At 37.2% G+C, this 16458-nt stretch overlaps 1 protein-coding gene across 3 annotated transcripts in view; it reads left to right on the top strand.

The window, feature by feature from the left end:
• The window catches only part of METTL14 (methyltransferase like 14), a 31024-nt gene extending 16773 nt beyond the window's left edge, over positions 1-14251 (top strand). For 2 of the 3 annotated variants that reach the window (XM_027600613.2, XM_027600612.2), the window contains 4 exons: positions 2190-2282; positions 4448-4564; positions 5657-5867; positions 8611-14251. In XM_027600613.2, the coding sequence (XP_027456414.1) occupies positions 2190-2282; positions 4448-4564; positions 5657-5867; positions 8611-8915 (726 nt within the window). In that variant the 3' untranslated portion in view covers positions 8916-14251. Of the gene's footprint in view, positions 1-2189; positions 2283-4447; positions 4565-5656; positions 5868-5995; positions 6159-8610 lie in introns of those variants that run through there. The other variant, XM_035726427.1, reaches the window with a different exon arrangement.
• Positions 14252-16458: the final 2207 nt, after the last annotated feature.

Below are 16458 nucleotides of genomic sequence, written 5' to 3' on the forward strand. Positions count from 1 at the left end.
TATGGTTATAACTTAAATGGATCTGTTATTAAAGATTTTTTAAATAAATGAAACACAAATATTTGCTTAAACCATGGTCTCTGAAACTTAACTGTTGCAGAAAACTAGAATAAAAAGAATATATAAAATGGTTAGTTTTACAGTTTTTTATGTGGCTCTGTGGAAATTTACAGATTTAATTATTGAACAACTTTTTTTTTTTTAATGTGACAACACAAGGGAAACACACACATATAAGGGAACAACACATACAAGGGAAACAAATTATAGATTAATTTTTTGTTTGTTTCAAGTTTTTATTGAAATTCCAGTTAGTGAACATAAAATGTAGTATTAGTTTCAGGGGTAGAATTTAGTGATTCATCACTTAATACAACACCCAGTGCTCATCACAACCAGTGCCCTCCTTAATGCCCATCACCCATTTAGCTCATCCCCCACCCACCTCCTTCATCAACCCTCAGTTCTCTATACTTAAAGTCTATTTTATGGTTTGCCTCTCTCTTTTTTTCCCCCCCATGTTCATTTGTTTTGTTTTCTAACTTCCACATATGAGTAAAATCGTATTTGTCTTTCTTGGACTGACTTATTTTGTTATCATAATATTCTCTCGGTCCATCCATGCCATTGCAAATGGCAAGATTTCATTCTTTTTTTATGGCTGTGTGGTATTCCATTGTAAATATATATCACATCTTCTTTATTCATCAGTTGATGGACATCTGGGCTCTTTCCATAGTTCGGCTATTGCTGACAGTGCTGCTATAAACATCGGGGTGCATGTGCCCCTTCAAATAAGTTTTTTTGTGTCCTTTGGGTAAATACCCGGTAGTGCAATTGCTGGATCATAGGGTAGTTCTATTTTTAACTTTTTGAGGAACCTCCAGACTGTTTCCCAGAGTAGCTGTTTGCACTCCCACCAACAGTGAATAAGGGTTCCCCTTTCTCCGCATCCTTGCCAACACCTGTTGTTTCTTGTGTTGTTAGTTTTAGCCATTCTGACAGGTATGAGGTGATATCTCATAGTTTTTTTTTATTTTATTTTATTATGTTAATCACCATACATTACATCATTAGTTTTTGATGTAGTATTCCATGATTCATTGTTTGCATATAACACCCAGTGCTCCATTCAATACATGCCTTCTTTAATACCCATCACCAGGCTAAGCCATCCTCCCACCCCTCTCCCCTCAATGGAATATTATGCAGCCATCAGAACACCCAAAATCTTGCCATTTGCAACGACGTGGATGGAACTAGAGGGTATTATGCTAAGCAAAATAAGTCAATCAGAGAAAGACATGTATCATATGACCTCACTGATACGAGGAATTCTTAATCTCAGGAAACAAACTGAGGGTTGCTGGAGTGGAGGAGGGTGGGAGGGATGGGGTGGCTGGGTGATAGACATTGCGGAGGGTATGTGCTATGGTGAGCGCTGTGAATTGTGTAAGACTGTTGAATCACAGATCTGTACCTCTGAAACAAATAATACATTATATGTTAAAAAAAAAAAGTAGGAAGGGAAAAATGAAGGGGGGGAAATCAGAGGGGGAGATGAACATGAGAGACTATGGACTCTGAGAAACAAACTGAGTAGTTTTGATTTGTATTTCCCTGATGATGAGTGATGTTGAGCATCTTTTCATGTGGCTGTTGGCCATCTGTGTGTCTTCCTTGGAAAAATTAGACTATTTTTTTTGGCATTTCAGACTTAAAGTGGTCATTATAATGAGATGTGCATATTGATTTATTTTATATAGAACTTTTGTAGTTACTGGAAACCAGATCTTCCCCAAACATTTGTTATATTTCATTTTAATTTTGCCCCTAATTTTGGGGTAATTCAACCTCTTCTATTTGAGTTTCTTTTTCTGTAAATCATAAAGGGCTGTTCTCAGGCTACATCTTATAAAATTCCATTATTCTATGACTCTGGTCCCTATAACCTTTTTCTGTATAAAATCAAGTGTATGTATATGTGTGTGCATGTGTGTTTATTTTCGTAATATAGAATAAGAAAACAGAATAAGTTGTAAGGATAAAATGTATTTTCTAATGAAAATTAGTACATTTAAAGAACACATCTACTGAAAGTCCTGATAAATCTCAATGGTTGTTCTTTTGGATTTAGGTTGACTGGGAAACAAAATACTTTTATGCAGTATTGTTTTGGTTTCCTACAGATTATGAAGTTAGAAATTGATGAGATTGCAGCACCTCGATCATTTATCTTTCTCTGGTGTGGTTCCGGGGAGGGATTGGACCTTGGAAGAGTGGTAAGATGGTTTTTTTTAATTGGATTTTTAAATTCATAAGAAAAAATATAAAAAGTGTGAAGATAGATGTTATTCCGTCCTTTGTTTCTTGAGTTGCTAAAATAGAAGGAAAAAACACGTTCAGAAAAGAATGCATGAAAGGCAGTACTCCTTAGTTAACTAGCACTGAGGTTCAGTAAGTCCAAATATGATTTGTTACAACTTCAGGATAACAGTTTAGATATTTGAAACCACAGCTCAAAAACAGGCTGCTTAGTGTCATTTACTGCTCATTATGAGTAGCTAAAAAGTACTCCTCTGAATAATATTAACTGCTGAATTCCAAATAGAAACCAAAACAAATTGGAAAAATAACACAGCATTTGGAACACATGGTTTGAATGATAGAATGAGAGTGAGAAAGAAGTTACGTAACACCTGTATTTATTTTAAGCATCTTATATTTCCTGTATTTCAGAACTTTATTTTTTATTGCAATATTTTGGATTTCTAAATGGAAACAAAATAGCGTATGCTTTTTTATCCAAGAATCATGGGAGCATGTGGCTAAGTAATAGAAAGCTTCATTCACTTTTGGTCTCAGTTCTGCTGTCTAGCAGTGAACTTTGGGTAGAGATTTTTACTCTGGTGGGTTTCAGTTTCTTCACTTGTTATTAGATGACACCTTCCATTTTTAGGACATATTGTTATACAGCAGATGATCTCATTTAATCCTGGTAATTTTAGGAAGTGTCCATTTGACAGGTAAAGAATTTAAGTAGGATTATATTGAGATAAATTTGTGCTAAAATCCTGAAATTCTGCAATTACTTTGTATTCTTTATATAAATAACAAGTTTGAGACTGTTGGATACATCCTTGCTTGTGTCATTTATGAACTCCAAGGTAAGACTATAACTGTATTCCAATTGGGTATCTATTTTTTGCTGGCACCTCTCCAAGATGCTCTGGAAAAGCTAAGAAAATAGAAACATACTATATGTTTTTATAGGTATGTTGGTATTTACCTTTTATAGCTCTAATATCTGGCTTTGGACTTGCCCTCCACCTCCCAAATTAGGTTGAAAATGATTAGGAGGTTTTATTGTATTTGTTTATGTAGCAGTCTGTCATATTGGTGAAAGCAGATTTGGGCCAAAAGTGATTGCGAAAATAATTCAGCATGAGAAATACTCATGAGCTTTTTGTTAAATTGATTAAGGCATGGGGATTTAGACCCTCGTGATGTATAATGAATATCCAGTGCAAAACAAATAATTGCCAACAGGAACAGATACTGATCTTGATTTTTGAGATTTTAAAATAAAAATCCAAGTTTCATTTTGAGGTGTTTCTCACTTTACACAGTAAGAGCATTCCTGAAATGAACAGTACCAACAATATGGTACTGCACAATTTAGTTATTTTCCCCCTGCTTTCCTCTTGGATCATTGCGGGTGGGGGGAGGACATATCTTATGTTTTTATTCCCACCAGCTAGTCAGCACCTACATTGGGTAGTAGGCCCTCAATATGCCACTCTAAGCAATGTATTAGCAAGCGTTTGTTACATGTTCTTCTATAACAGGTTCTAGGACACTATGGGTCAGATCTCTATTTTCTAGATTGTATAGAGATGGAAAGTACAGTTTCATCCAGTAATGAGATCTACATAACATTTAAGGCTTTGAATTTTTTGAAGTTGTCAGTAGTAAATATATAAAAATAACATAAGACTCTCATTTGAAAAGAAGCTATCAATTAGAACACTTTCAATAGTTTTTAGCTTTGTCAGAGGATAGAAAATCAAGGTGCTAAGAATCAAATTATCTGTTGAATTTTATGATTAAAGAGGGGTTGAGTGTTTTATGATTTAAAACCCACTTTCTATTGATGACAGTGGAAGGTAGTATTGAAGAATTGGAGTATTAATGTAATTCTTTGTTTTGATATTTAACTTTATAGATTATGTTAATATCCAGAATGTATCTGTGCATTCTGTATAATGGCTGTCTATTTAAAGACTGGTATTTCTTTTTTTCTATTTCTGAACTAAAAATTACTGTGACATCTTGGAATTTAGTGTCTCAAACCTCTAGGTAAAGTTTTTTAATGCTGGTTGGTTATTTTAAGTATTGTTTATTTCTTTTAGCTAAGGATTTCTTTTTTTACTTCTTTCATTTCTAGTGTTTACGCAAATGGGGTTACAGAAGATGTGAAGATATTTGTTGGATTAAAACCAATAAAAACAATCCTGGAAAGACTAAGACTTTAGATCCAAAAGCTGTCTTCCAGAGAACAAAGGTATTGCCTTTATTGTTTTGTTTTCTTTATTTTCATTATTTTCCCTCAAGCTTTTCCAAATGACTGTATACTGTTTAATTTTGGTAGAAAGGTTCTTCTCTTAGATTTGTACAAAGGGCATTGAACGTTATAGTAGTACATCCAGTTTAATTTTAAAATATTTTATGTACTATGTTAGATCAACATTCACTGTGCTAGAGAAGGTAATATGTATTCTTGTGTGTTCTAAACTGCTGTAATTCTAAGTCAGTATGGACTTTTGGTACCTCTGACCCCTCCAGATTTTTTCCTTTTCTCTGGGTCCAGAAAAAAAGAGATGGCAGCAACACTCTCACAGCTGGTTGGCTTAGAGGCGTATTTATTTCCTTTTCTTTTTCCTACATAAGAATCCTAAGAACCTACACAAGGTTCCTACTCTGCTCCATGTAACTGCTCTGTTACTATCAGGCTTTAAAAGTTTGTCCTCCAGTCTTTCACTCTTTAGGGAGCGATTAGTGGGAGAGTCTTTCTTATTAAATCTTTCCGAGACTGGAAAATTCTTTTGAAGGGAACCTACGTTACCCTTACAATGGTTCATGGAGTCAGCTGAGAGATTAAATTTATTTAACTCATACGCCTGCCATTTAGGTTAATTAGAGAAGGTCAAAAAAACAAAAAATTGTTTGATTTTCCCATTTTTTTAGGTTGAGTAATTAGACGTCTGTATACATGATTAAAGTCCCCTCTCCATATAAAAAGCCTTACATCTTGTATATCGTTTTGGTCTTGGATCATATACGAAGCCCAGTATAACATCATTTTAAGATTCCAAGTTTCCGTAACTGGTTGCAGAGGAAAAGACTCTGGTCATTGTCACAGTTCTAAAACGTCATGGCCCCGAATTTAATACTGTCTTGTCTAGCTTCCCTGGCAGTCTTCCCACATCCAGAGATCCAGGTTTTCTTTCCTATTGTGTTTTTGCCCATAGAACTATTTTCTAAAGATTTGGAGAAATGACGTTTGTTTTGGAATTGGGGACATCAGAAATGTAAAATGTTAGGAAATATAATTGCTGATGAAGAGATTAATTGGTCTGCTCTTACTGTTACCTAGGAACACTGCCTCATGGGGATCAAAGGAACTGTTAAGCGTAGCACAGATGGGGACTTCATTCATGCTAATGTTGACATTGACTTGATTATCACGGAAGAACCTGAAATTGGCAATATAGAAAAGCCTGTTGAAATTTTTCATATAATTGAACATTTTTGCCTTGGTAGAAGACGGCTTCATCTATTTGGAAGAGATAGTACAATTCGGCCAGGTAGGACCTTAAAAAAAATCATTGAAAAGGTTTATCTCCCCTGGGGATATAGGTGTCAAGAAATAGTACACACTGCTGTGTAAAATAAAATTCTTATGATGTGTTTGATTCCTCTTGCTGTACTTCAGATATGCCAAGCTCATTCTTGTCTCTTCATGGTCCTCTACTTTCATTCAAATACCTGACAGACCTTTCCTCACAACTCTGTCTAAACTGGCCACCTTCCTGGGCGCCTGGGTGGCTCAGTCATTAAGCATCTGCCTTCAGCTCAGGTCATGATCTCAGTGTCCTCGGATCGAGCCCCGCATCGGGCTCCCTGCTCCGTGGGAAGCCTGCTTCTCCCTCTCCCGCTCCCCCTGCTTGTGTTCCTGCTCTCGATGTGTCTCTCTGTCAAATACATAAATAAAATCTTTAAAAATAAATAAATAAATAAACTGGCCACCTTCCTGTTCCACTCCCCTCCTTCCTTCTTCCAACACTCTCTTTCCCCTTACTCCGTTTTCTTTTTCTTTATAACACTTATCATTAAATGAATTGCAGGTTCATTTGGGCATATGTTTTATTTTTTATTTTTTTTTTTAAAGATTTTATTTATTTATTTGAGAGAGAGAATGAGAGAGAGCACGAGAGGGAAGAGGGTCAGAGGGAGAAGCAGACTCCCTGCTGAGCAGGGAGCCCGATGCGGGACTCGATCCCGGGACTCCAGGATCATGACCTGAGCCGAAGGCAGTCGCTTAACCAACTGAGCCACCCAGGCGCCCTGGGCATATGTTTTAGTCAGTTTCTCCAGCATGCAGTCTCATGGAAGGCAAAGATTGTCTTACTCACTTCTTCCTACCCAGCATTCAGATCACTCAGTAAATAATGTGTTGAAGAAATGCGTAAGTGAATGATTAAATAATTCTGCAGAAAATAACCATACATTTGTGAAATACAGATTTTGGCTTTATTAGAAACTAAAATACCTAGCTTGTTTACTTACATGTATACTGGTGTTGTCTTTTCAGAATTTTAACTTTTTACAAAAACAATATAATGTGAATTTACTACTTTGAAAAATAATTAGACTCTTATGGACAAAGATTTTTTCTTAGAGGGCACAGCTTTCATGTACAGAGTGTCATTGAAATGTCAGTATATTCTGTTTCTTTTATTGCTTTCTCAGAAGATGTAAAAGTAGCATTGCTTTATTCTTGATATATAAAGTCAGTCTCTTTGCCTTAGCATGTTAAAAATCCGGTTTAAAGGTGAAAAGAGCCAGAATCTTGTTTTAAACAACCTACATTTTATAAAACATAAGAAAAGTTAAAGAATTTATAATAGAATAATTAGCCATAAAAGTACCTAAGAATTTAGAAGAAACTGATTTTCCTTCAAAAAAAAGTAATTCTTAAAGTTGCCTTAACTTGTGTATATAACATAATCCACCCCTCTTCTCTCTCCCTGCCCATCAGCTACTTCTCTATGCTTTGGTGAGCAGAGTAACTTGAAAATATTTCACTTGTAGAAACTCATGGTCTCAGATTTCATGATATTATGTAAAAAACAGAAAAGTGAATAATTGAAAACTCAGTCTTTATTGGGCATTTACAGTTAATTTGTAGTTTTTCCCATTCCAGATATAATTAATCAGAAATCATCCTCATTATAAGCTGTTTAGCAATGTAGCTGACAAAATTACCTTTGTACCTATAGAGGTACAACATGTGATGGAAATTCTGAGAAATTATTTTTATTTCATTTAAGATGTATATTTGATTTGTATGTTGAAGGATGTAATTTTCAACAGGTTGAAAGGATGGATAGAATGGGCACAGAGGTGGGGTTTTGTCAGTTTTTGGGTTTTTTTTACATTATGATGTATTTGTTTTTATTTTCAGAGGTGGAGATTTATATGGAAACAGTTACTATAGTGATTCATTTTTTTACTCAAATGAAGTTGTCATGAAAAACATTAATGAAAAATGTGATTGGAAAGTTAGTTCAAGTTTCATCCTAAAAGACATTAGATACCATATATACGAATCTGTGCTTTGTGGAGAGCCCTAGAAGGTTAGGCAAAGAAGTGACGTATTTTAAAGTTTGTTTTAGGCTTTCCACTTTCAGAGGGAGGAGAGGCTGGGAGAGCTTTACAATATGTATGTGTGTCTGTGACATGTGTAGGGGGCTGGCCTAGTAGGAAAATAAAGGCTCACGTTTGAGGGTGACAGTAGACATGGAAAAATGGGAATGAATAGGAGCAACATGGTACTGGTTCAATTTCTAGCACCTGTCAGCTGGGTTAATGTTGTTGGGAAGAGCAGAGGCAAAAGTTGATTCCAGGATTTTAATCAGAAAACAGTGATATCATTTCCACAAGTAGGAAGGTTAATAAAATGTATTAAATTTTCACTGAGCCCAAACTCAGTGTAGTCTGTAATTTTTTTTTTTTTTCTAAGTGCTACTCTCACAGAATGTGAAACGTGGATGGAGACAATGAGGAAGATATTTTACAAAAGTTACAGTCATGCAGGTGAAATAAGATCTATACATATGAAATCTGTATAACCATGATTAAATGCCATGTGTTCTGTAAAAAAGATAAATATTGGATGAGTGATAGGGGCATCTTTATTTTTTAATTTTATTTATTTATTTATTTTGGTAGGGGCAGCTTTAAAAATGCATTAGAGATTTGAAGTAGCTCCTAAAGGATCAGTAAGAGAAATGGGGAAGAAAAAGATAATCTTTCCCTCTATTTCAGGCTGGCTTACAGTTGGACCAACTCTTACAAATAGCAACTATAACGCAGAAACATATGCATCCTACTTTAGTGCTCCTAATTCCTACTTGACTGGATGTACAGAAGAAATTGAGAGACTTCGACCAAAATCACCCCCTCCCAAATCCAAGTCTGATCGGGGAGGCGGAGCTCCCAGGGGCGGAGGAAGAGGTGGAACTTCAGCGGGCCGGGGCCGAGAAAGGAATCGCTCTAACTTCCGAGGCGAAAGAGGTGGCTTTAGGGGTGGCCGTGGAGGCGCACACAGAGGCGGCTTTCCACCTCGGTAACTTTTTAAGACACTGACCTGTTAATGCCCCTATACCTTCTTCCCTGTAGTTTGAACTCCAATTGGGGGACTTTGTTTACTACTCAATTCCAGCTTGCACTTTGCTTTAATTTCTCGAAGCTGCAGGAATATCTTAGCTAATCTCCCTCATAGTTGTTACACACATTGGGTAGTTTTATCCCAGAAAAACAGATCATCCTGCCTTTGGTCATGTGCATGTAACTTGACAATGAAACAAATACCTTCCTTTCAGAGACTAATTTATTCTGGTAGATTCCAACTAATTACAGAGGCTTTTGCTTTTTAGAAATAGTTTAAGTGAACAGTGAAAAAGTCCCAATCTGTAGTGTCATACTAGTGCCAAGAGCAGTTGATAATAGGCATCCTGCCACTGCTGTCATAGCAAATGGAAGGCTCTTTGGGAGCCTTGATAGAATGGAGTTGGGACAGATGGTTAACTTCTGTCAAAGTTTTAACATTTTCTTGATGAAACAATAAAAAGAGACTTTTTTTTCTTTTTAAAAAATCTTATACTCAGATATAATTTGACTACTACTGAGAAATTGAGAGAATTCGAACAAAATCACCTCCTCCCAAATCTAAATCTGATAGGGGAGGTTGGCGCTCCCAGCGGTGCGCAGAGGAAGAGGTAGAATTTAGTAGGCAGACTTAAAAAGAGAAAAAGCTCATCATAATTTCAGTTGCATAGCTGCAGATGACTGAATCACATTTCTTAGGAAGCAAAGGAGGACAGATATCCAAGTGCTAGAACTTTGATATAGACTTGAACTTGGATTGACTTTCAAAGCAGCTTTATATTCCTTAGGAAAGTAAAAGAAATGCAACAGAGACCTGGTTATCAGGTGTTTTGGAGAATAAAGTATTTGGTGATGAGGAAATGACATCTTTAAACTTGTTATGGAGAAAACAGTATAAAAACCAATTACAGAAAACCCTCAACTAAGACAGCTTAGAAAAATGGAACTGCAGTTGCCTTTTATTAAAACCGTATGGTGTGTTTTTAAGAGCGTGGTTTTGCAGATAGATTGGTTGTATAAAACTTTCTGCTGTCATTTCTCTTTCTCTACTATAACTCATGTTTTAAATGAATTTAATGAATGAAATACCATTATTCTTGAAAAATATATTTTTTATTTTGTGTACAATTTTTCTAATGAAACTTTAAACCTTTGAAATGTGGGAGTCTGTTTTCTGTAAGTGGAATTGCCTTTGTTACCAAATGAAAAGGACTGACTTAAGATCAGACTTTTGTTTTGGTCTGTGATGCATTTTAGTAGCCATTCTCAGCTTTTCATTGGCTTCTGTTATACCTAAAGTAAGGTTATATTGTACGCACTAAAGACTCAGTTTAAAGATAAGGGCTGAATTGTAGAGATAGGGTTGCTCAATCTGTTGGTACTTTGTAGTACAAATAGCATTTGACTAATGCCTTTCTTGATGTAGATCTGTAGATACGAATCACAGCTGGTTAGAATTTTTACTGAAATGATCCTGTATTTTCAACTTCAGTAATTATAAAGTATCTAGAGATAGAACTGTATTTGTCAAAGTTGACATGAGAATAAAGATAGATGTTCTAATTGCCCAGTGTGGGTCTTTAGAAATACCAGTTAGAAGTGACCCCGTCCTATAAAGGAGACTGTCTAGTGTAGTCCACACCCTGGGCCTAGCCAAGGGAAGGCAACATTCTTTGTGCTTACCTGACCTAGTTACCTGTGAGATGCTTATCATAATGTCATCTTACAGGGAGTTACGAATGGTTTCTTTGTAGGTTGAAAGTTAAATATGCCCACCATATTTATAATAGAGCAAATAAGAAAGGGGGGGGTGGGGAAAATGCAAGGCCTAGAATTATCTCTTTGACAATGTAATGTGGAATTTTTATAGCACAGGATGGCATTGACTCACTAGTTTTGCTACCCTTCACTTTCTTTTTTTTAAAGATTTTATTTATTTGACAGAGAGATAGCGAGAGCAGGAACACAAGCAGGGGGAGTGGGAGAGGGAGAAGCAGGCTTCCCACCGAGCAGGGAGCCAGACATGGGGCTCGATCCCAGGACCCTGGGATCATGACCTGAGCCAAAGGCAGATGCTTAACGACTGAGCCACCCAGGCGCCCCAGCTACCCTTCACTTTCAGTAAAGGTTAGGGTATCATTTTTATGACAGAATCTTTATTCATTGAGGAAACGTTTCCAGTGAAAACTCACTAATCTGACCTCTTCTGGCTTGTGATCATCCTTATATTTATTTACTTGTCTTACATTTTCAAAAAATTATCTAGGAATTACCCCAAATAAGTTAATTTATAGTTGTTTCACTTAACAGATTCCTTATTGGGGATAGAAGCTAATAATTGTGAAATAACCTTACATTTTTCAGTTTAAAAGTTCTAAGATCAGCATATCTAGTATACATAATTACAATCCCAAGTATTCCAGTCCAAAGTTGATGTTTATTTTCATTGGTAATAGTTCTCTCCCTGTTACCTAGTTCCCTTCAAAGGATGGAGATTAGGAGGCCTAAAGTACTACAGTTCTTCTGTGGAGGAGTTGATGATGTCATCTAGAACAGATTTTGTGGTGGGGCATATCATACCCAAACACTACTGAACCAGATTAGACCAAGGGATTATGGAGATGTCAGTCCAAGAGTAGAATGGTCACCAGGAAATGGCACAGTGTGAGAGGTGTCAAACTGGGAGTGGAGATCAAGCGTGGAGGAGAGTCTGGTTATGGCGGCCAGGTCACAAGTCCAAAGTTGGAATGGGTCAGCATTGCAGCAGCAGCATAGACTCTTCTGATGCTCAGGTCAGTCAACGAGCCACCTGTGAGTCCTTAGCCCGTAAATCTGGAAACTGAAACTACGTGTCTGTCTCTGTCCTAAAGCTGAGTAAGTGTCATACCATAGTCTGATTTTAAGTTGATGGAGTTTTAATGGCAAGGGGCCTGCATGTTAGTGTGCTATCCATAGCTGAGATCCTGTGTCATGGCTGTTTCTAGGAATGATTCCTTTTTATGTCTTCCAGAATACTTCCTAGTCGTTTTAATTTGCTAAATTACAACTTTCTGATTAGTTTCAGCAGCTTATTTTAAAACCTGTACTGCTTTCATCCTGAATTTAACTACATAAGATTTGGTCTTTGAAGTTTAGTTCCAGATTTTTTCTCATTTGTTTAATCTTTATTCCCTTGACCCCATGGGACTCATTCTAAATAGTAGTTTTTGATCTAAAAGTGTCTTACATTTTTGTGAGCTGTTAAAAACAAACTTTTGCTTATAAGAAGGGCCTTTCTTAGAACGATCCTATGTTCTTGGGGTCCATGTAGGACTTTTTAGCATTACTCTGTCTTTGATATTTGGTGATAGTTTAGCTTGGGTCTCAAGTATATGTAGTCAATCAGTTCTAAAGTTGTAAATCTAGGACTTCCCAGCCATGGAGAAGACTCCCCTTTCTGGAAAAGCCACATTGTTCCTGCTTGCAAGGTCTCTGTCATTTCCTCAGATACAAACACGCAAGCTGTAGTGCACAGAGAAAACTACCCCATTTAATCTAGATAATTCTTTTCCAGCAAACCCGCTTTCCAGTATTAGACAAAATGTTGAAATGATCAGTTTGTGTATGTGTTACACTTCTTGTCTTTATGTCTGGAGGGTGCTAATAAATAGTGAAATTGGATAACGTAGGTGTTTTCCAATTCTAAATAATGGAGAATCTAGAGGTCAACAATATAAAACGCATACAGGAATCAAGCATATAATATAAATTGGTGAAGCAAGCCATGAGTCTGTTTTATAGTGGAGTATTTATCTTTTTTGACATTCTTCGGTTGCATATTAAACATGGGAATATTTACTTTCATTTATCTCATCTGTTTTCCCAGTTTGATGGGTTTTTTCAAGCCCTAAGAAAAGCAGAGCAGCACAGAGCACTTTAATAAACAGCCACTGACTTGATCACAGGCCCATGGAGACTAGAGAGAAAGGTAGGGGGACAGGAGAGCTCACCCCCGGGGTAAGGTGGACATCACTACTCCGCTCCACCTCGTTGTCACCACACAGGGAAGACGGTAAGTCTGAGCTACCCGTGTGAAATCTCCCAGATTCTTAGATGCTGGCAATTAAATTTGTGTCCTTTGCTACATTTCCTTTTGTTAAAATTAGTTTGGCTAGCTAAAGCCTGCATGCATATTTTAAATTCTTGTCTCTAACCACCAGTGACTAGATCTATTAAAAGAAGGGGGAAAAACGTTACTCAATTGGAACAAGAAGCCACCAGCTTTGGAAGCATGTGATATAGTCAGTGTCCTTTGGAACATTCATAGAAGATTGCAGATGTGGACTAATACTTTAAAGTGGCATACAGTGACGTGACTGCAAGCCATTTGTTTGTCCAGTGGGAGAAAATGTAGAGGTCTAGGCCTGTGTTGTCACAAAACACACCTTTTATAGAATCCCATACCTGTACAAGTTTTTAGTTTACAGTTACACTTGTTAAGATCATAAAAGAGTAACTGCATTATTCTGTTTTGTCTTTTTTTATTTTATTATGTTAATCACCATACATTACATCATTAGTTTTTGATGTAGTGTTCCACGATTCATTGTTTGCATATAACACCCAGTGCTCCATGCAGAATGTGCCCTCTTTAATACCCATCACCAGGCTAACCCATCCCCCCACCCCCCTTTGCTCTAGAACCCTCAGTTTGTTTCTCAGTGTTTTGTCTTCTTAAAGCAGAGGACAAAAAATCAGTTTTGTTCAGAGATAGCCAGTTTAGTAGTTTATGCTGGTTAAGTTTCTAAGGTAATTGCCTAAATGTCTTATGGAATTTGCTGTCATTTTATGGGTTTATGCTTCTCAAGACAACTGGGTAGACACATACTTTAATATTTAGTAAAGGAGAGGCTTTTAATGTAATAATATTGGTCATAATTCATAAAAATTACACAGGTGGATGGATTATTTGGCCTTGTCCAAAAATGTAGGCTTATATGCATGGTAAATAGGAGCTCCAGATCATAGCTTACCTTTCTGCTCTTACGTCTTATTGAAAAAAATTTTTTAAGCATATAGTAGTACCCCCTTATCCATGGGGCATACGTCCCAAGACTTTAGTGGATGCCTGAAACCAGGGATAGTACCAAACCCTATATATACTAAGTTTTTTCCTAAACATACATACCTGTGATAAAGTTCAGTTTATAAATTAGGCATACTAAGAAATGAACAACAATAATAGAACAATTATAACAATATACTGTAATAAAAGTTACGTGAATGTGGTGGTTCTCAAAATATCTTAACTGTACTCACCCTTCTCGTGATGATGTGAGATGTTAAAATGCCTGTGTGATGACATGAAGTGGGGTGAGTGACAATAGGTATTGTGATGTAATGTTAGGCTACTACTGACCTGACAGTGTGTCAGAGGAGGATCATCTGCTTCGGGACCATGACTGACCTCAAGTAACTGAAACCATGGAAAGCAAAACCACAGATAAGGGGGGACCACAGGATCATCATAATTAAGAATGTCTATAAAAACAATTCCAAAGCAAAACTTAAGCAAATATAAGGACAAATGTAAGTTAATCAGCCAATTAATTTCCTGAATCTTAAATCCCATCCCCTCCGTGAGATGAGGCCAACAAGATACTGGATCAAGATGGCATTAGAACCTCTTTGGGGAATATTCCCACTTCTGATTGCTTTCCCTTGTCCCAAATCCAGTGCAGAATCACCAGAGGTGCCTGCCTTTGTCTACTCAGTTAGTCCTTACAGCCCTGCTGCTTGTGCGCTCAGAAATCAGTCTTTGTCATTTATAAAAAGGCAGCAGTGTGCTTTCTCAGCTTCTAATGTATGGCACATAGTAGGTGCCTAATAAATAGTCCCTTACTCCTTTGCTTTCTTAGTAATTGGAAGTAATGACCAGAGGATTTTTAATATCCTTCTCTTTCCACTTCCTTTCCCTCCTGCTGGTGCTTTCTTGGCTACATAAGAGGACTGTGTTTCTCTATAAGGATTTTTTTTTTTTCCTCTCAAGAGAACATTGTTTTTGAGGTTGAAGCAACAAAGTAATTTCCACTGCCTTACCACTGATAAGCAGATTTATAGAATGAATTTTCTCTCATCTGACTTTAAAGACACCTGATTCTTTCCTCAGGTTATAAAATTTCTTTCTACCAAATGTAACCCATAAAGTAAGGAAAACATTTTAACTACATCTATATCGTCTTGTTAATGACAGCTTAAGTAACAAGACTACACCCGTCCTATAAGTCATAGTGGACCCAAGAATAGGTTGCTTGGGAGAGGACAGGGTAGTTGAGGACTGGCTCGGGGGGCACTCAGGGCACTCGGGAGTTTTGGGACACTGCTGCTGACCACTAACACTGCCCCGAGGAGACGGCCTCACTCGAAAATAGCTGAATGGCTAGGAAAGTGTCCATCCCAGGATATTCATCTCCTACTAGCACGTGGAAGCAGAGAAGCCCTGGAACTCAGGAGACTGTGGGTGGGCCTTGATGCTAGTCATCAGCGTGAGCCAAAGATGGCAGAGCTTCCCTGCCCATCCTGTGAAACAGACATTCACATTCAATTAGGTTGATTTTTAAAACGTGACTTTTTTTTTTGCACACTAGAGGTTATTGCTGTAAACTCATACCTGCTAAATCATAATGTAATACCTTTTTTTCAAAGAGGCAATATTGGGCCCTTAAAACAATTGGGTAACATTAATCTAAACCCCATGGTATATCCTAAAACAGTATTTTTCAAACATGAATAATATATATTTAAAGAAAGTTTTTCATGGACTCGAGAAATACCTCTGTTTGAAAAATAGGGACTTAAGAAACTGGTCTTATATAAAATATCTTAAAATTGAAAAATCCTTATTGCAAAAGAGTTTTAGATGACAGGTAACAATTTTTTAATGTTATCAAAAAAAGTACACCCTGATTTTGCACAACTCATGTACTCTTGATACCACCTGTAGTCACTATTTTGTGATGATTATTTCCTTAACTAGTCATTTTGCTTTTGCTTTATGTGAGTTAAAACTGGATTTTCAGGGGCGCCTGGGTGGCTCAGTCGTCAAGTGTCTGCCTTCGGCTCAGGTCACGATCTCAGGGTCCTGGGATCAATTCCCATGTTGGGCTCCCTGCTCAGAGGGGAGTCTCCTTCTCCCTCTGCCCCTCCATCCTGCCTGTTCCTTCTTTCTCTCTCTCTCTCTCAAATAAATAAAATCTTAAAAACAAACAAACTGGATTTTCATGGGGGCACCTAGGTGGCTCAGTCCATTAAGTGTCTGCCTTCGGCTCAGGTCATGATTTCAGGGTCCTGGGATGGAGCCCCACATCGGGCTCCCTGCTCAGCGGGGAGTCTGCTTCTCCCTCTGCCCCTTCCCCTGCTCGTGTTCTCTCTCTCGCTCTCAAATAAATAAAATCTTACAAAACCCCCCGGATTTTCATGTATTAATTTTGGATAACAATGGCTCTGGAAATCCTGTTTACAAGGACA

The sequence above is a fragment of the Zalophus californianus genome, chromosome 2 (genome assembly GCF_009762305.2).
Source record: "Zalophus californianus isolate mZalCal1 chromosome 2, mZalCal1.pri.v2, whole genome shotgun sequence".
NCBI classification, from domain to species: domain Eukaryota; kingdom Metazoa; phylum Chordata; class Mammalia; order Carnivora; family Otariidae; genus Zalophus; species Zalophus californianus.